At 42.4% G+C, this 16,065-nt stretch overlaps 1 protein-coding gene and 1 long non-coding RNA gene across 3 annotated transcripts in view; one reads left to right on the top strand and one right to left on the bottom strand.

The window, feature by feature from the left end:
• Positions 1-12,814, bottom strand: part of SMG1 (SMG1 nonsense mediated mRNA decay associated PI3K related kinase) — a 61,755-nt gene extending 48,941 nt beyond the window's left edge. The window contains exons 1-2 of one of the 2 annotated variants that reach the window (XM_085074765.1): positions 12,503-12,814; positions 3,434-3,597 (exon numbers count right to left, since the gene is read on the bottom strand). In XM_085074765.1, the coding sequence (XP_084930891.1) occupies positions 3,434-3,597; positions 12,503-12,591 (253 nt within the window). In that variant the 5' untranslated portion in view covers positions 12,592-12,814. The remainder of the gene's footprint in view (positions 1-3,433; positions 3,598-12,502) is intronic. The other variant, XM_085074766.1, reaches the window with a different exon arrangement.
• Positions 12,815-12,851: 37 nt separating this feature from the next.
• Positions 12,852-14,725, top strand: LOC146430793 (uncharacterized). The gene is made up of 3 exons (XR_014855110.1): positions 12,852-13,221; positions 13,839-14,016; positions 14,303-14,725. It is a non-coding gene; the product is annotated as an uncharacterized LOC146430793 (long non-coding RNA).
• The last annotated feature ends 1,340 nt before the right edge of the window (positions 14,726-16,065 follow it).

Raw genomic sequence — 16,065 nt, 5'->3', positions numbered from 1 at the left:
GGCAAAAGAAATAGGAACGCTTTTGAAAAGACAAGTATCTGTTATGCACAGATTGAACAGCTCTCCCTTAATATACAAAGGTCAACATTTTCACACACTAATTCTGACATCATCCTTAATTAAACTCAATTCTACGTTCTCCCACTTGAGATACGTCTTTGGTAACAATATAAAATGAAAATACAAGCATCATTTTGAGTAATTCAGTTGATCTTAGTCCTAGATCCACAAGAATAAACACACTCAAACGTTGAGACTGGACATTTTTCCAGTCTGCCACACCACTTTGAGAGGCAGGCTCTTCCCCTCAATACTGTGCAGAAGTGAAACTGTCCCTGAGCCTGCCCAATACATCACTTAATGCATCAAAGATCATTTCCAAGGCAGATTTCTAAAGTGCTTTCACTGTCCAAGACTGGGAAGAATCAACTAATAAAATCAAACCCAGAAAAAAAGAAAACATGCAAGATTTTGTTCAGAAAAGGTATTTCCAAAAGTCCACCTGCTTCGATGTATGAAACAAAGCTCGGGGAAAAGGAGAGGTGTCTCCCCATGAAAGGCTGCCTACTGAGACTAAAGGACTGATAAAAAATTAAGTTCAACCCTCGAGGTGAGCCTGGACCTTAGTCAATGTAAACAATGTTTCTTGAAGGCAAAGCTTTTGATAAAAAGCAAATGTGAACTACTGGTATACATCTGTGTATTTCTATACATACAGGGCTACCCTACCATTACAGAAAACCCTGTGCAAAGTCTCACTCGTAACTAGCTAATTACATTTACAGTAAAGATACTCTGTGTATATTTAGATTTACAACATGAGTTTTACAGCTCAGTTTTTAAACATAAACTATCAGGCATGACACTTTGACATTATTTTGTCAGAAAAAAAACAACATTGACCTATGAAGGAAATAACTTCTAACAGCAATTAATACATTTGAAACTAAACAAAAGTGTATCACTAAAATTGAAATCAACAAAGAAATTAGTGAACTGAAGATGTCAGATGATCATGCATTCAGGACACGAACATCAACTACCAAAACCAGACAATAACAAACTACTAGAGTTCTTACAGTTGTTTTGCATTTTTCCCCTAGAACACAAAATATCCCAGCTTTGCTAGCTGTCTGCAAAGGCTATGCAGTATTTCCTATAGCACTTCTGACATTATCTTAACTGAATTAAACACAAACCTATATTCTTCCATTTGACACATACACAGTACATCTCTGGCAAAAATATTACTCTAAATCACAATTTGTTTCATTAAAAAATAGCAGGGCAATCACTTTTTTGTCAATAAGGCTGCAAATACCATATTCTAAATCTTCACTTATCTCCTGGTCTGAAACCATTTTGAAAATCCTAATATATACAAATTATATTGATTTCCCTTTTAAGTGTTAAATCTCAGGCCGGATAACAATATGGTCAATTATATCCCTGCCATTAATTTTAGCATAAATATGCAGATATCATGACATACGAATACCGATGTGGTATCTTTCTAGCAGTATGGACCAGAGGACATCATGGTTACTAATCAAAGGGGAAGAAAGTGTCACAGAAAAGGAGAAAATCTCATCAGTAAGTAAAAGCTCAAAACTTTTAGTTTTAAAATCTCACAACTTCCAACTTCCCTGTCTTGTTTTCTAAAGATGACAAAAGGGAGAGCCCTAACTTCAGTCTTCCACTAGTGTGTGTGAAGAGATACTTTCAAAAACAAAAAACCACCAGCCTGACTAATCTTACAGATGCAGAGCAAAAGGACAGGAGTCAACAGTCATAAGTAGCAGCAAGGGAAATTTGAACTGCATAAGGAAAAACAATTATTTACCAGGAAAGTGTTAAAGCTCTGAACAGACACCTAAGGGAGGCTGCAGCCTCTGGATTTCCTCCAGAAATCCCTGGAGGTTTTCAAACCTCAAAATCTTCCTGAAATTATCAATTTGGAAGTAATTTTTATTATGAACACCAGAAACTTGGGAGAGGCAGGTAGAGGATGTATGGAATCCAGGACAGAAAATCTCAAATGAAAACTCCATTCTGGCAGACTCCAACAGATAAATCGAAAAATCTTAGCAAATGAAGAAACTATTCTGCATCTGTAAGCTTACAAATGTCTCCAATAATAAAAATGAACTAGAGATACCTGGAACTTGATTTCACAGTACACAATATCCTAATCACCTCTTTTCAAGTCACACCTGAACAAAAGAGCACCAAGTGCTGAGCTAGCAGAGACATGCCCTCCAAGATAGAGTATGGGAGGGAGAGCCAGATTCATTTTTCTTCTCAAATGGCACTTTTCCAGCAACTTCATGAACTACCTTTCTGAATTTGTCCAAAACTTACTATTTCACTACACTGCCAGTACTTAAGTCTTTAAAAACTAACACCCTTCAAATTATAGGAACAACCCATTATGCCAGTCTGTGTTAAACACAGTCCAACATTCCATGTTAGACACACACACACATTCTCTTCCTAAGCATTTTCTCTACTTAAGTTAAACAAATCAAGGTTCTCAAACTATGCAGATAAACATATTTCATGCTTCTGCCACCTACTAACACTATCTTCTACTTATAAAAAATACAGGGCAGAGAAGTAGAGGGAGTTAAAATACTTTTTAGGTTCCTGAACAAAAACTCCCACACTACTATTGCTGTGATTTTTTTTTTTGAGTCTGGCCTGCCTGAAGATTTACATAGTGTAAAAAGTGACTCTGCAAGTAAGAAATCCTCCAATTTGATACCTGTATTTGGCAATTAAAGAAAGAAAAAAAAATCTGATTTCTTTTTCATAAATATAAAAAAGACACTATTTCTTAATGTTTAGCTATTTTCTAGAGATAGTAATTCCATCCTAAAAATAAAAAAAACCTCAAAACCAGTAAAAATGTATGAATCACACATCATGTGATTTATATGAAATCAGACTGAGGCACATGAAAGTAGAAACTGCCATTAACGATAAAAATATAGATCTGACTACTACAGAGATTCCAGTTTTGTGTAGTAAAGCTACAACAGGCAATAGATCAGCCTAGCAGCCTGTTTAATCCAATGCCAGAAGTACCAGAGACTATTCAGGAGGAAATTGCAGCCTGAAGACCAGACACATCCAGAATATTAGTCTTCAGAAAAAAGTGCTTATTCTGTTAACATATCATGTCTTCTCTTGCATTCTTCTCCTAATGCAACTGCATATTTTTCCCAGTATTCACATCAACCACAACACTTCTCTGATCCCTGACAAATCTCCCAAAACAGTCATACTGTGGCAATGAGACAAATCACTTCACTGCCTTTTTTTTGGGAAGGAAAAAAAAAATCCAAAACAAAAATTTCTCCACCATTTCCAGCTTACTGCCTTTCCCTGAATCTCCCCTCACAATTCATACATGAAACAGCACTCTGTATACCTTTTTCTTCATTCTGTATGTCAGTGTGGACTCTGATATCATCGTGTCTTTGCCGAGACACCACAGCTGAATTTGAGGGTTGTAATCCATAGGAGGCAGAACTGCCCCGATCTCTGGATGAAGAGTATTTTAAATTGTCCTGGTCAGCTGATGCACTGTCAGTTCTACAAAGAGAAAAATAATTTTTTTATGTAGGGATATAACAGGAGCGGAATTCACATTCACTTATAAATACAACATCTTTAAATGACAATCCTCAATGTATTTCCCTGTGTCAAAAAAAGTTGTATGTCTAACCTACTGCTTAAAAAGTAACCTTAAATTCACATTGGGATGGGATTTGACTAATTACACATCACAGCAACATGCAAAGGAAATGCATTCTAGTGTGCCAGCGCCTTTTCTTAGGACATTTTCAAGTCTTTTCAGCTGGATGTTTATATAAGGAAAAAAATACTTCCCAGGGGTGACAAATAAAATACAGCTAGGTATAGGCATGTACTACAGCTGGATGATACAGTGCCTACCATTTGTGAAAGTCATTACTAATCCACACATAAGCATTTACATAATATGCCATGGGCCTTATTGAGCAACATAAACCCTCTTATTAGATGGAATAATGTAACTGATAATCAGCACAAAAATCACATTTTAAGTTTTTACAGAATAAAAACTGCAAAGGAAACAGGCTTTACCGTGAAAAAACTGAAAGGTTAATTAAGAGCTGTGATCCTTTAGTGTAAATGTCTGCAGATAAAAGGCAAGTTAAAAAAAAAAAATCCTGCATTAGGTTTAAGCCACTCTCCTATCAGAAAACTGATATAGCCCAGAATAAACTTTTAAGGAAAAAGATTAAAATTATGAAATCAGCTCTTCTCCCTGGACATACTAAGTGGTTTAACTTTTAAAAATACAGGACTTTAATAAACTTGTGTGCGTGAGACTTCAGAACATAAACTCAACCAATCATATAAATGCACTCTTACAAGCAATGACGTGGGGTTGACATTAAAACAAATAAAGTAACGCCCACCCAAAGGGAGAATCAGCAGAATTTTGCTCAACTCAAGTGTATTTGGAATCAGACTATTCAGATTATCTACAGCAAGCTTTCCCTAAGCAAATTCTAAAGATCTATTTTTACTTAAAGCTTTGGATAGTTCATTTGATTATTTAACAAAAAAGCAGGACAGATCATTCCTGTAAATTAACTATAATTTGTATAAAGATAAACACCACATGTACTTGAGAAGAAGTCTTTCATTCTTTCTTTTCAAGAGAACACTGTGATTAGAACTGGTAGACAAATTTAGGGAAAAGGGAGCCAAGGCCAAAAGGGAAAAACACAGGTAAACTTCTTGATAAGCAGTAGTTACTTAAGCAGTCCTAAAGGCTTGCTACTGTCCAATACAGCTCAGCCTCAGTACTACTGGAAGAGGAATACCATGAGCACTGATACTTGCAAAACCAGCTGGAATTAAAGACATGCATTTTATTCTCCTGAGATTGTTAAAAGACTTTATATTAACAATTTGGAACAATAAGAAAATTGTGCTTTTGCCCTGTTCTCACAGTGCAAGTTGATATTAGATTTGCTTGGCAGGTATTATTCCCTCTAGCACTGTAAGCAAGTTCATTTTTAGACATCCACAGTAAGACACTTTTCCTCATTCAGTATTCACTGTGCCATCACATCTACTGCTGTGTTGGGCACTTGCTTGGACTATTTATAAAATAGGCTATGGGACTCTAGAGGCAAAGCCTTAGTGAAAGTCTTTATTAATGACAGTTAACTAGGATTGTAAAAGTTTTTATACAACTGGCCCACCATCATTCATCTAAACTACGCTGAACAAGTAAGTTCCATACTGTACCTTCACATGGTATGAACATTAAATGTGCCCAAATCCTGTACAAATGTCCAGACAGATACAGAGACCCCAGACCTTCTCCCTGCCCTAAAACCTCCCTGTTCATTTTGAGCCATTACTTTAGCCTTTCAATGAAACAGGCTGACAAATTTTCAGTTGGTAAATTTGAGTACTTCTTACGTTTACCTTCCCAAAGGGCATTGCTTTTTTTAAGGCAATGCGCTGTAAACTGAATCATCACCAATTGTCAACCATTAGGCTGAAATTCCTACGTCTGAAGAAAAGCTGATTAAATGTACAATTTTTAATGCTGCTCTGTGCATCCCAATCAACTGAGGAACTACGTGTGTTCTCAGCTAACCCCACTTCCCACAGGACAGCCTCTGAACGTTTTGTAAAATTTTCCATTGTGGTAAAATACGTGAGCCTATTGTTTCCCCGGGAAAACCCACACACTCACTTCATTCTGGCTTCTGGAACAGCTATCTGCAAGCTAACCTGCTCACACTTTATCACCAACTAAAAGGTGAGTCCAATTTTATTAAAAAATACATAATTGTTCTCCTGTATGTCAACTGAAGAGACAATAATGCCCACTGAAAATAGCTGTCCAACTACAATAAATGTGTAGCTTAGATAGGATAGAAACTCCTGGCTATCTTTATGAGGCAGAGAAAAAAAAACACATCCTAGAAAGATGCTGATGTTCTGGAACCCAACTGACTGCTATGATCCATGTTGCTTGGACAGAGGATTTTGAACAGGAAGGAGCTTGCAAGGAGATTCACACCAGAAGCACAGCCCAGGACTTGATGGACCTGTGCATTTCTAGCTGCCCAGTGACACACACCATTTGTCAGGTGGGAAGGGAATTCCAGAGCTGTACTGCAGGCTCCTGCATCACCACTCTGGGAACTTGTGGCATGGGCTCATCAAGACCTGGGGCTGTGACCCCAGTACCTGTCACCTGCCCCTGTGCTCCTTGACCCAAAAACCCACACAGCTGGGTGACACTGCTGTGCACAGGCAGAGACACTGAATTTCCAAATCTATCTATTTCTGAAAGATTTTTCACCTCAGGAATGTAGTCAGGATTTTGAAAGACAGCCCCTCAGAACTCAAAGGCAGGCACTCTGTGTTCAGGTACTTGCTAAAGTCTTACAAATAATTACTTTTTCCATCTTCCTCCAGCTAGTCCACCAGGCAACAGGCAGAACTGTACTCCTGGCTACCTCAGCTCATGCCTGCATTTCAGGAGGGCACTGCTCCTGCTCACATGGTGATATTTCCACTTGAATTGCACTGCACCAAGCAGATGGCAAGTTACATGACAGACCTAACGCTCACCATTCTCTTTCAAACAAACTGTAACAAATTGAAGTTACGTACATTGACACTGTCACAGACCTAACAAACATCATATTTTAACAGAATCTCCATGTACAATGTTAACAACAGATAAGCAAAAGTAAAAATACAAATATGGTATTAGCCAAAGTCAGAATGGGAAATTGCAAGGATGAACATGACTACGATTACCTTACAGTGTAGCTTCCAAAGCTTATTTGGCACCTTGTGAGAGACTACACTGTTTTACTTCCACTTGAAAAGCTCACTAATGGAGACTAAGCAAAGTACTTCAAGGGCTCACGTGAGAGTTTTCATCTGTGTCTGCTGCTGGTGGAAGATTACCCATCACCACCAACAGGCTGCAGACATTGTTTTAGCAATACCATTTAAACAGAAGAGATTGCATTCAGTTTTCTGCAGGGTGATTTTAAGCCTGCCTTCGTCCATCAGAAAAAGAAAATAGTTTACCCATTGAAATAAGCAGAAATGGCCACTGGTGTGTCCTCCCTCTCCAAAAAGGCTGCTTACTTTTTTTTTCACTGGCACACAAAAAGAAACTTAGACTTTTCAAAAATAAGTCTACTATTTCATTCCATCAGAAGTATCAGCATGATTTGGCTTGTCAATTTGTTTCACTGAAGAGAGCATGGCTGAGAGCAACTAGTTTAAAGAAGAAAATCTTTATCTAGGAAAAAAAAATAGGTCAATCAAAAATATACTGTTTCTTTAGTTACAGGGAAGCCTTAAGAATTTTTGTCCAAGAAACTTGCTGCAATCTGGTGTACACTTTTCGTTATGTGTAGCTTTTTCAGAGCAACACTGCCATATGGACATTATTTTGAGACAAAAATCACTCAATTATTCTATTTGATTTTATTTCCAAGTACCGGACCTACATGAAATATTTACTCTGAGACAACTCTACTGTGTGAGCTCTATTATTGCTCCAGTCAGTTGATTTTATTTGCCTGTCTGCTCTATTTGCCAAGTTTATTTGCTGTAACAGATAAATTCTTCATTACTTAAATTCTTTATCAATAAAATATTTAAAACTTAAAAGAGTCACTGTATCCACTCAAATTAACAGCTTCCCACCAAGTTTCTGGCTGTTCTGCCACTGGCCTGCAGAGCCTCCTTCTGCCATGGTCTTCTCATCACTTGGTCCACCCCGCCAAGCCAGAGCCTGGCTAAGCCCACCCCAGAGCCTACTTTTGCTTCTACTCCTGTGTTGAGAGAATAGAAGTGGCTGTGTCTTCTACTTGTGAAATAACTAATTAACTATTTTCCTACTGCATTTCTGCAGTCTCCATTGCTGGACATCTGTGTGCAGTAACAGCAGCATTTCAAATCACCTCTTGATTCTGCATCACTCCCTTCTTATACAGCAGCTCATCAATTTAATTCTGTTCCATGATGGATATTAGAAGGGAATGTCAGGGAAATGTATCACATATACACATCATCTTCTTTTTCCACAGGTATATTCCAATAGACATTTCGAGGCACAGGATGTCATGCTAGCTAAATCCCTGGTCTGATTTAGTATGGCTGTTCTTGTATGGAAAACTATCTGCACTCCAAGTTTCTTCTGCTTCCCACTGACATACTTTCATCTTCTTTCATCTTCCTCCCATCTCATTCTCCTCTGTCTTCACATTAAAAACAAAGGTTTTTACATTACAAATTTCAGCTCCTCCATTTTACCAAAAAACAAAAAATCTCTTTGATCTCACACCTTCCCAACCTTATCAGCATATTTAACACAGATGTGAAAGGAGATCAAGAATTATAGCTGAGTCCAAAACTGAACCCATTCCTGTTCAGCATCTCCCATGTACAGCCCATTGAATCTCTTCTCAAGGTTTCCATTCATGTTTTCACAATGACACCTCACAACTGACACTGCATCTCATTCTTTAAGCTGCCTTCAACATCACTGACTACTTTTCTCTCTCCCTCCCTATCTCAGTCTTTGCTCTCTCCTCTCTCTCAACTACCCCTGAAGAGAAAGAAGTCTTATCCACTTTCATCCTACATGACTCCACACCCATTCTTAGCTGCTCACAGCAACATCCTCAAACACCTCTACATTGCCAGCTTTCAGGTCTCTCACCTGTGCAAACTAAGGTTTCAGCCTATTTCTAACAAAAGTTTTACAGTTACCTTGCTGTACAGGCAAGCACAGAAGAAACACAGTCTCTGTTTCAACTTTCCTTCTACACAGCACCTGCTACTATCACCTGTTTGTCATTCACGGCATGGATCCAGCATTATGATCAATTTCCACAGTGAGTGCTCGCTTTTCGTAAAAGAACATGCCTCTGCCCTTCACAGCCATGTGAAAAGCACTGCTCTGAACAGCACTTTTCTGGGCCGTTTGGTCTAATGGGTTTCTTTGCTTCCTGCCACTATCTCCCAACCTGTGTGTAATTAAAGGCAGGATACTTGTCCTCAGTTACAAAGTTCCAGCCAATATGCTCTCCTGCTTAAGGCCACAAGCTACCTGGAAGGAGGCCCCTATTTTACTGTTTTTTTCCTCATAAAGTCTAGACCCATGGGGACCAGGCAATAACTTGGTCTGGCAAGCACCATGATAACAGAAATCAGTAACTCATAACACTGACTTACACTCTAGGAGGACACATGCCATTTTCATGAACTATTTCAGTACTAAAACCTAACAGGACACTTCTGGAAGTTTGCTCAAATGTGAGATCTTGTTTCACACTTTTTCAAATCCTCCTGTGCTAACTTACATTTATGATAGGAGAGACAGAGATGTCCTGTCTATTAAAATCTTATCTTCCTTTCCACACTTTCACCAAAGAATGTCAAGGTGCACCCTGCACTTGCTAACCTGGTACCCTGCACTCACACTCCTGCATTTCCTTCCAAAGGGCAATACTGCTTGTTTCAGTACATAATTAGCTCTTAGTAGTTGAACAAATTAACTCTGTTCACACACAAGGCCTGCACACTGAAATGATTTTATTTTTTGCCCTGATAGCTGTAACAGGGGGAACACAGTGAGATCTGTTAAACAATAAGAAAAGAAAGAAAGCAAAGGTCTAGAGAGCTGCAAAGATTAGGAGAAGGGGGAACAAGAGCTTATCAAGCCTTCTCAAAAAACCCTTCACTGTTCTCTGTCACATACATCCAACATCTATCTACAAACTTTTTGTGTTGCTATTAACTGAGTCTGGTACACAGCAGTGCAAAACTAACACACCCCTATATACCAGGAAATCTTCTTCTGTAACACAGAGAGCTCTATCTGTACACACACTGTTGGAAAAGCAGTCCACATGCATCTGATGTATGACTGCATCCACACATGCACACACAAAAAATCTAATTTTAATTAAAAACTACTTTTCCTTAAAAAAGAATCTGTGCTACAACTTTCAGTTTCACATTTTCACCACAAGCCCCAATGCTGATTAGCACTACTAAAAACTGAAAGGAATCTAGACCTACTAATGAAAATCAATCTAGTAATTTTTACACACACAAAAACACACACTTGAAAACACAATCCATCTGATGATAAACCCATGTATGAGCAGTTGCTTGGGAACTTGAAACAACTACAATTACTACAGCTTTCTCTACTTTGGCCACTTCCTTCAACTCTTCCACGCCCTGCAAGAAAGCATTTACCACCACTATCACCTGAAGTAAATGAAACAGAAAGTCAGCAGAAAGGGGAAGGAAAGAACATGTGGGTATGCTTGTGATGTGGGGTTTATCCAAGATTGTATTTCAAATTATGAAAGAAACACAGACTGTCAGTTTTATATAACAGATCTCCTTTCAACCATGCATGTGAATCACTTTTAAAAATTAGTTAACGCCACATCAACAAAGAGTGATTTAATCTCTGCACTGCCCTTAAATTCTTAGTGTAGACTCAGGTTTCCCATCACCAATCTTTTTGAGATGTAAAAAAAAGGGAGCATTGCATGCAGATGAAAATGTGCTGTGTTTGGGACTGTGTGAACATTTCTGATTCCTGGTATCCCCCACCATAATTTAAAAAAAAAAAAAAGGAATATTTAAAGGAAAGCATTAAATACTGAAAAGTGACAGGATCGGTGGAGAGGTGTTGGCTATTTCTCAGCAGAAGCTCTTGCTCCCACAGTGTGATGGAAACACAACAAGACCCTATCCATGTTGAGGCTCCCTTAGGCTGCCACACTTTCTCTGGTGCTCTCAGGGCTTTGGTTCTGGTGTGCCTTTGTGGATAATTATTTTAGCAGCCCAGGTTACAGCAGCTGAACTTGAGAGCTAACGAGGCACCAGACTACAGCACAGGGAACACACCAGAGCCACACAGGGAGGGTAACTTCCTAAACCAGCCTTATCACCAGGCAAAGCATTTCTGCAGCATCTCCCTTACTTTCACCCCTAACACTACTGACCCTGCTGTAGGCAACACTAAATTGGATAAAATCAGCTTCCCAACCCTTGTAAGATGTACTTCTTAGACAAAAAGACAGAACTCATGACAAATTCATACATCCAACCAGAATGCATTTATAGAAGTCATCCACTGCAAAGACACAACCAATTTCTTCCAGATGGAAAGGTCACAAGTTAGGGCCCAGAATTACAGACTGCAGCCCAGAAATCTGAAGCAAAGTAGTAGGTAAGGAGTAAGAGACCAGTCTTCTTAATCCTCTCCCAAAAAAAATCCAGATGCTCTAAGAAAATGTCACCAATGATGTTCTTAAGATCTTAAGTGAGGAAAAAATAGTAAGTTAGTTGACTAAGTATTTCAATTACAGAAGAAATTAGAATTTAAATAACCATACCCCACACACCATTAAGAATTGAACAGCCTCTAGCACTGGCCCTAAAGGCTGTGCTGCTAGCTGTTCAAGCAAAAGGAAAACTTCTTCCATAGTAAATGCTGAAGTGACATTTGTGTTTCTTATGATGTACCTTCACATCCCCCCAAATTTTCTAGTCCAAACTGCATGAGACTGGGACCATCACCTGCCAATATATTCCCAAGCACGTGCCACTCTGTTCTTAATTGGGAAGTTTGTAAGTAGGATCCCATGTTGTGTTAAACTTTCAAAAACAATAGAAAAACCCTTAAATCCACATATTTTTAAAAAATCTGAGAAACACCAAATTTACTTAGGATTTCTACATGACAATTTTGACTCTTAAAACAGCACGGCTGAGCAGCAGAGCAAATACACTGGCATAAGATACATTAGAAGTAATGAAGGCCTGAAATACACTCTCTAAATCCAACTACAGAACTGAACAGACTTTGAATTTTACTAAAAAGTGTCAGGTCACACCCAAAGCCTCATAATAAATTCTAAGTTGGCTGGGATGAGAGCTTACACAGATCAACTATTCTCCCCAGATTAAAAAACAAATCAAAATAAACCTATGTAGTACGTTGCTAACCCTCAAAAGACTACGAGTACTCCTGCAGCCTCAGTTCTCGCCTGGCTGTGTTCCAGCTGAAAAACAGGCTGAGAATACGAGCCCCGAGCCCACCCCCGCTCCGCCGCCAGCGCAGCCCCCGGCCCGCCCCGCCCGCAGCCACACACCGGCCACCGGGCACACGTTACAGGCCGCGGCAGCGGGGCGCTCCGGGGGCAGCCGAGCGCTGACACAGCCGGCCCCGTCCCGCCTCCCGCCACCGGCAGCCGCGGCCCCGTCCCGCCGCCTGGGCCCGGCCGCCCTCCCGCGCTAGGCCCGGCCGCCAGGAAGTGGCTCCGCCGCCGCCCCGCTGCCCCAGGCCCGGCGGTGGGGCCCGGCCGAGCCGCCCGCCCCGCTCTCGCAGCCCCGAGCCCGCGCCCCCGGCCCCGGCCCTGCCCACCTGGGTTGCCAGTCATTCCAGCCCCGCGGGTGGTAGTGCTGCCTGCTGCCGGTGCCGCTCAGCCGAGACCCCGGGGCTCTGCGGCTCATTACCTTGCCCGAGACGGCATGGCCGGCCGGGCAGCGGCGCGGGACAGTGGCGGAGGAGCAGCAGGAGCAGGAGGACGGGGGGGAGAGGCGCGGGCGGCGGCTCGTCACTCGCGCTCCGCAGGCGGTGCTGCTGTCTCACAGCGCAGGGAGGGGACGCGGCCGCCGCGGCTGCTCCGGCTGCTGCCCGGGCGCGCAGCACGCCGGGATGGCGGACATGAGCCGCCCGCCCCTCCGCGGGGCACGCCGGGAGGGCGGGCACGGGGCGCGGGGGCGGCGGCTCCGCCTCCGGCGGCCGCGGGACGGGATCCCCGCCCGGGGCTCCCCGCTGCTCTCCGCCCGCGCCTCCCCCGGCAGCGGCCGGCCGGCGTCGCCCCGCCCCGGGCGGTCAGAGGGGTCTCAGCCCTCGGTCCTGCGGGCAGTCGGGGACAGCCCCTCAGCAGCCAGGGGAGCCTGCGCGGGAGGGCAGCCGGGACATCCCAACGCCACCAGCGTGAAGGGATCACGGGGTCACCGAGGTTGGGAAAGACCTCTGGGATCACCGAGTCCAACCTCCGTCCGAACATCACCACGTCAACTGTACCATGACACCGAGTGCCACGTCCAGCATTTCCCTAAACACCTCCGGGGACGGTGACTCTACCACCTCCCTGGGCAGCCCATTTCAGTGTCTAATCCTTTCTGTAAACTACTTCCTAATGTCCAGCCTAAACCTTCCCTGGGCACAGCTTAAGACGATGTGCTCTCATCCTGAAGATAAGGGTATCCCGGGCCGCGAGGGCATCCTGGCACCCTGAGGTGCCCGGGACATGGCGGGAGCAGGGCTCCCAGTGCCCAGCTGTGAGGGGAGCCAGGGGATGGCAGATCCCGAGTTCTGAGGGGAGCCAGAGGATGGCAGACCAGCCCTGAGGGACCGAGGTTTCAGGGTGTGAGGGGAGCCTGGGACCCTTGAGCCCCAGGAGGAGCCGGGGCTGACAGGACCTGAGTGGGGCCGGAGGGAGGATCTCTGCCCTGCTGCCATCTCCCCCTTCCCTGTGCACTGTGCTGCCCACGCCTCGCTGGAGCCTGCAGGGAGCTGTGTCCCTCCGAAAGGATCAGATCCCCATCCCCACACTGCTCCCCATTAGGACATGTGGCCCGTGCATGAGTGACAGGGAGATGTCTGATGTTCAGCAGCCATCGGGAGAAAGCTGACCAGGCCCACACTGAACACTAACTGAACCCCTGAGGTTTCTCTGTCTTCCTCACAGGGAGCTTCTAAAATGCATTTCAGAAGCAAAATAGTGTCTTTCTAAGCCGGGATATGTTCCCATGTGAAGCTGCCTCCGCAGTTGCTGAAAGGGCATTTGGTGCCCGCTGTGGGTAAAGTGTGTCTGTTACCAGGAAGGCAGACAAATCTGAGGAGAGAAAAAAAGTCTCCTCCATTTGGTAGGTATTCCAAGGACATTTCCCCAGACAAGATGTGTATGCTGTCTCTGGCATATTTTTATTTCTCCTGCAAGATCCAGAAATTTACATTAGCTGGTTTGATAAGTCCAATTCTTGACAGCAGAATATTCCTTAGTTATGAAAGACCATCATAGTTTGGTCAGATATTCAGCAAACAGACCTGAGTAGATCAAAATCCTTTTTTTAATTGCGATATCCGAGGTTTGAGACCACCACAAGACCTGAGGAGACTTCTGAAATTCTCCTGTTCCTATTTCTGTTTTAGAAATCCTCCTAATATGCCACGGTTCTGTTGGAGACTTCACTCAGACAGATGGCATACTGCCGCCTCCCTTGGACTCTGCTGGGCAGCCCTCATCCTGCTGATACAGTCCTATTGGCTTGCAGTCAGGAAGCAACGCGTGCAAGACATGGACATTTCAAAATCAATTTCTGGACCAAAAGAAAAAAAGAGGCTTCATCACAAGGCTTCATCACAATAAAATGCCATTTTCATGTAATGACCCCCTGCCTATTGGTCTGAGTTTCAACTCATGTACATTTGTGTATCTTAAGTGAATTAGTTTTGCAAACCAATCAGTTCCATGAGCCATGACAGATTTTTTTTTCCGTCCCTTATAATTGAGATGGACATCCAGAATTACACAATATGCCGCAAAATTGCTTTTTGTAAATATAGCAACAAGACCTGCTGCAAATTTTCTGACCCTTTCCAATTAAGTCAAGCAGATCCTCTGCCCCAATGATGCAGCAGGTGATTCTTTTAGTTTCATTACTGAGTAGCGTCCCAGTGGTAACAACAGGAATCACTCGAGGAACAAGGTAACAGCAGCAATGTATTTTTAACCACGCTTCTAATTAATTAAGTTGGGGGAGGCAATAAAGCAACCTGGCTACTGTGACCAACAACTGCCTGCCTACACCAAGACTTTAAGAATCACTGAGTTAGTGTACCGTAGAGTAAATTTTGTATCAGAGATCCTGTATTCTAGTGGTGAATTTGCTGCAGTCTGTGTGGTCTAATGCAGATCCCTCTTCAGAGTGCAGTTGTCTCCATTTGTAAAATGGATCACTGATGCTCAGCTTTCTAAACTGCTGTTGTGCACAGCCTTAGAACTGTAAAATTTTATAGAGCTGCCAAAATAAAAGATATACTAGATTTGTTTCTACAAGGATGATTATATTGTGAAATTTGAATGGCACTATAGATATTAGTTAAAAAGCTCATCAAGATTTGTGAGATAGGGTAACGATTATTCCTATAGCATTTTCTCCGTTGCAGATTTCAATCAGCCAAAGATGGATAAGGCCATTCAGATATCACGCAAGGAATTAAGAAGCCCAGGGAAGCTGAGGCCAGGATTTTCAAAACTGCCTTCTAATTTTCCATCCTCAGGTTTGGAACTTGGTGACTGGGTAGCAAGCACAGACATCAGTTGGAGCTGTACATCCTTGAGTCTTGCTAAAAAAATAATTTAAATCTGGACCCTCTCAAAATAGAAATATGTGTACTTAAAAGACCTGCCTTAAATTTCAGAAAGAGTTGATGACACTTGTGGATATGTGCCCTGTCTCACTCCTGGCTGTACACTCAGTCCACTCCATCAAACTGCCTACATCCATCCTAATGCACAGCTCTGGAGTGACAGACACTGCTAACCACACTTTTCCTGCTTTATAATTCATGCTAATGATTTCTCAATTTAATATATCAAAGAAAACTGCATTAATCTGAGTGTTATTTTTAGTTGGAATGAAGTGCAGATTGTATATATTTAATGTGCTGAAATAGGGTGGTAAGCACCATATTGTGTCTTTTACCCCTCACTAATTTATTTCCTTACTAAGCAGTATGTCTGGAGAAACCAGCATGTGCTGAGGATTGCAAGTCACTCCTGGCCCTTGGCTCCCTCTGATCCATAACAAAGCTACAGATTGAGAGAAAAACAACCACCAACCATGAGAGGGAAAGAGATGCTATTTCCTCTTCTGGAAATAGGACAGAAGCCAAGGAGCAGAACAGTATTT

This window comes from Lichenostomus cassidix, chromosome 14 (assembly GCF_008360975.1).
Source record: "Lichenostomus cassidix isolate B80296 chromosome 14, HeHo_3.0, whole genome shotgun sequence".
Classification (NCBI taxonomy): domain Eukaryota; kingdom Metazoa; phylum Chordata; class Aves; order Passeriformes; family Meliphagidae; genus Lichenostomus; species Lichenostomus cassidix.
Note: the sequence above shows the minus strand (reverse complement) of the source record. Positions and strands in the feature narration are given on the sequence as shown.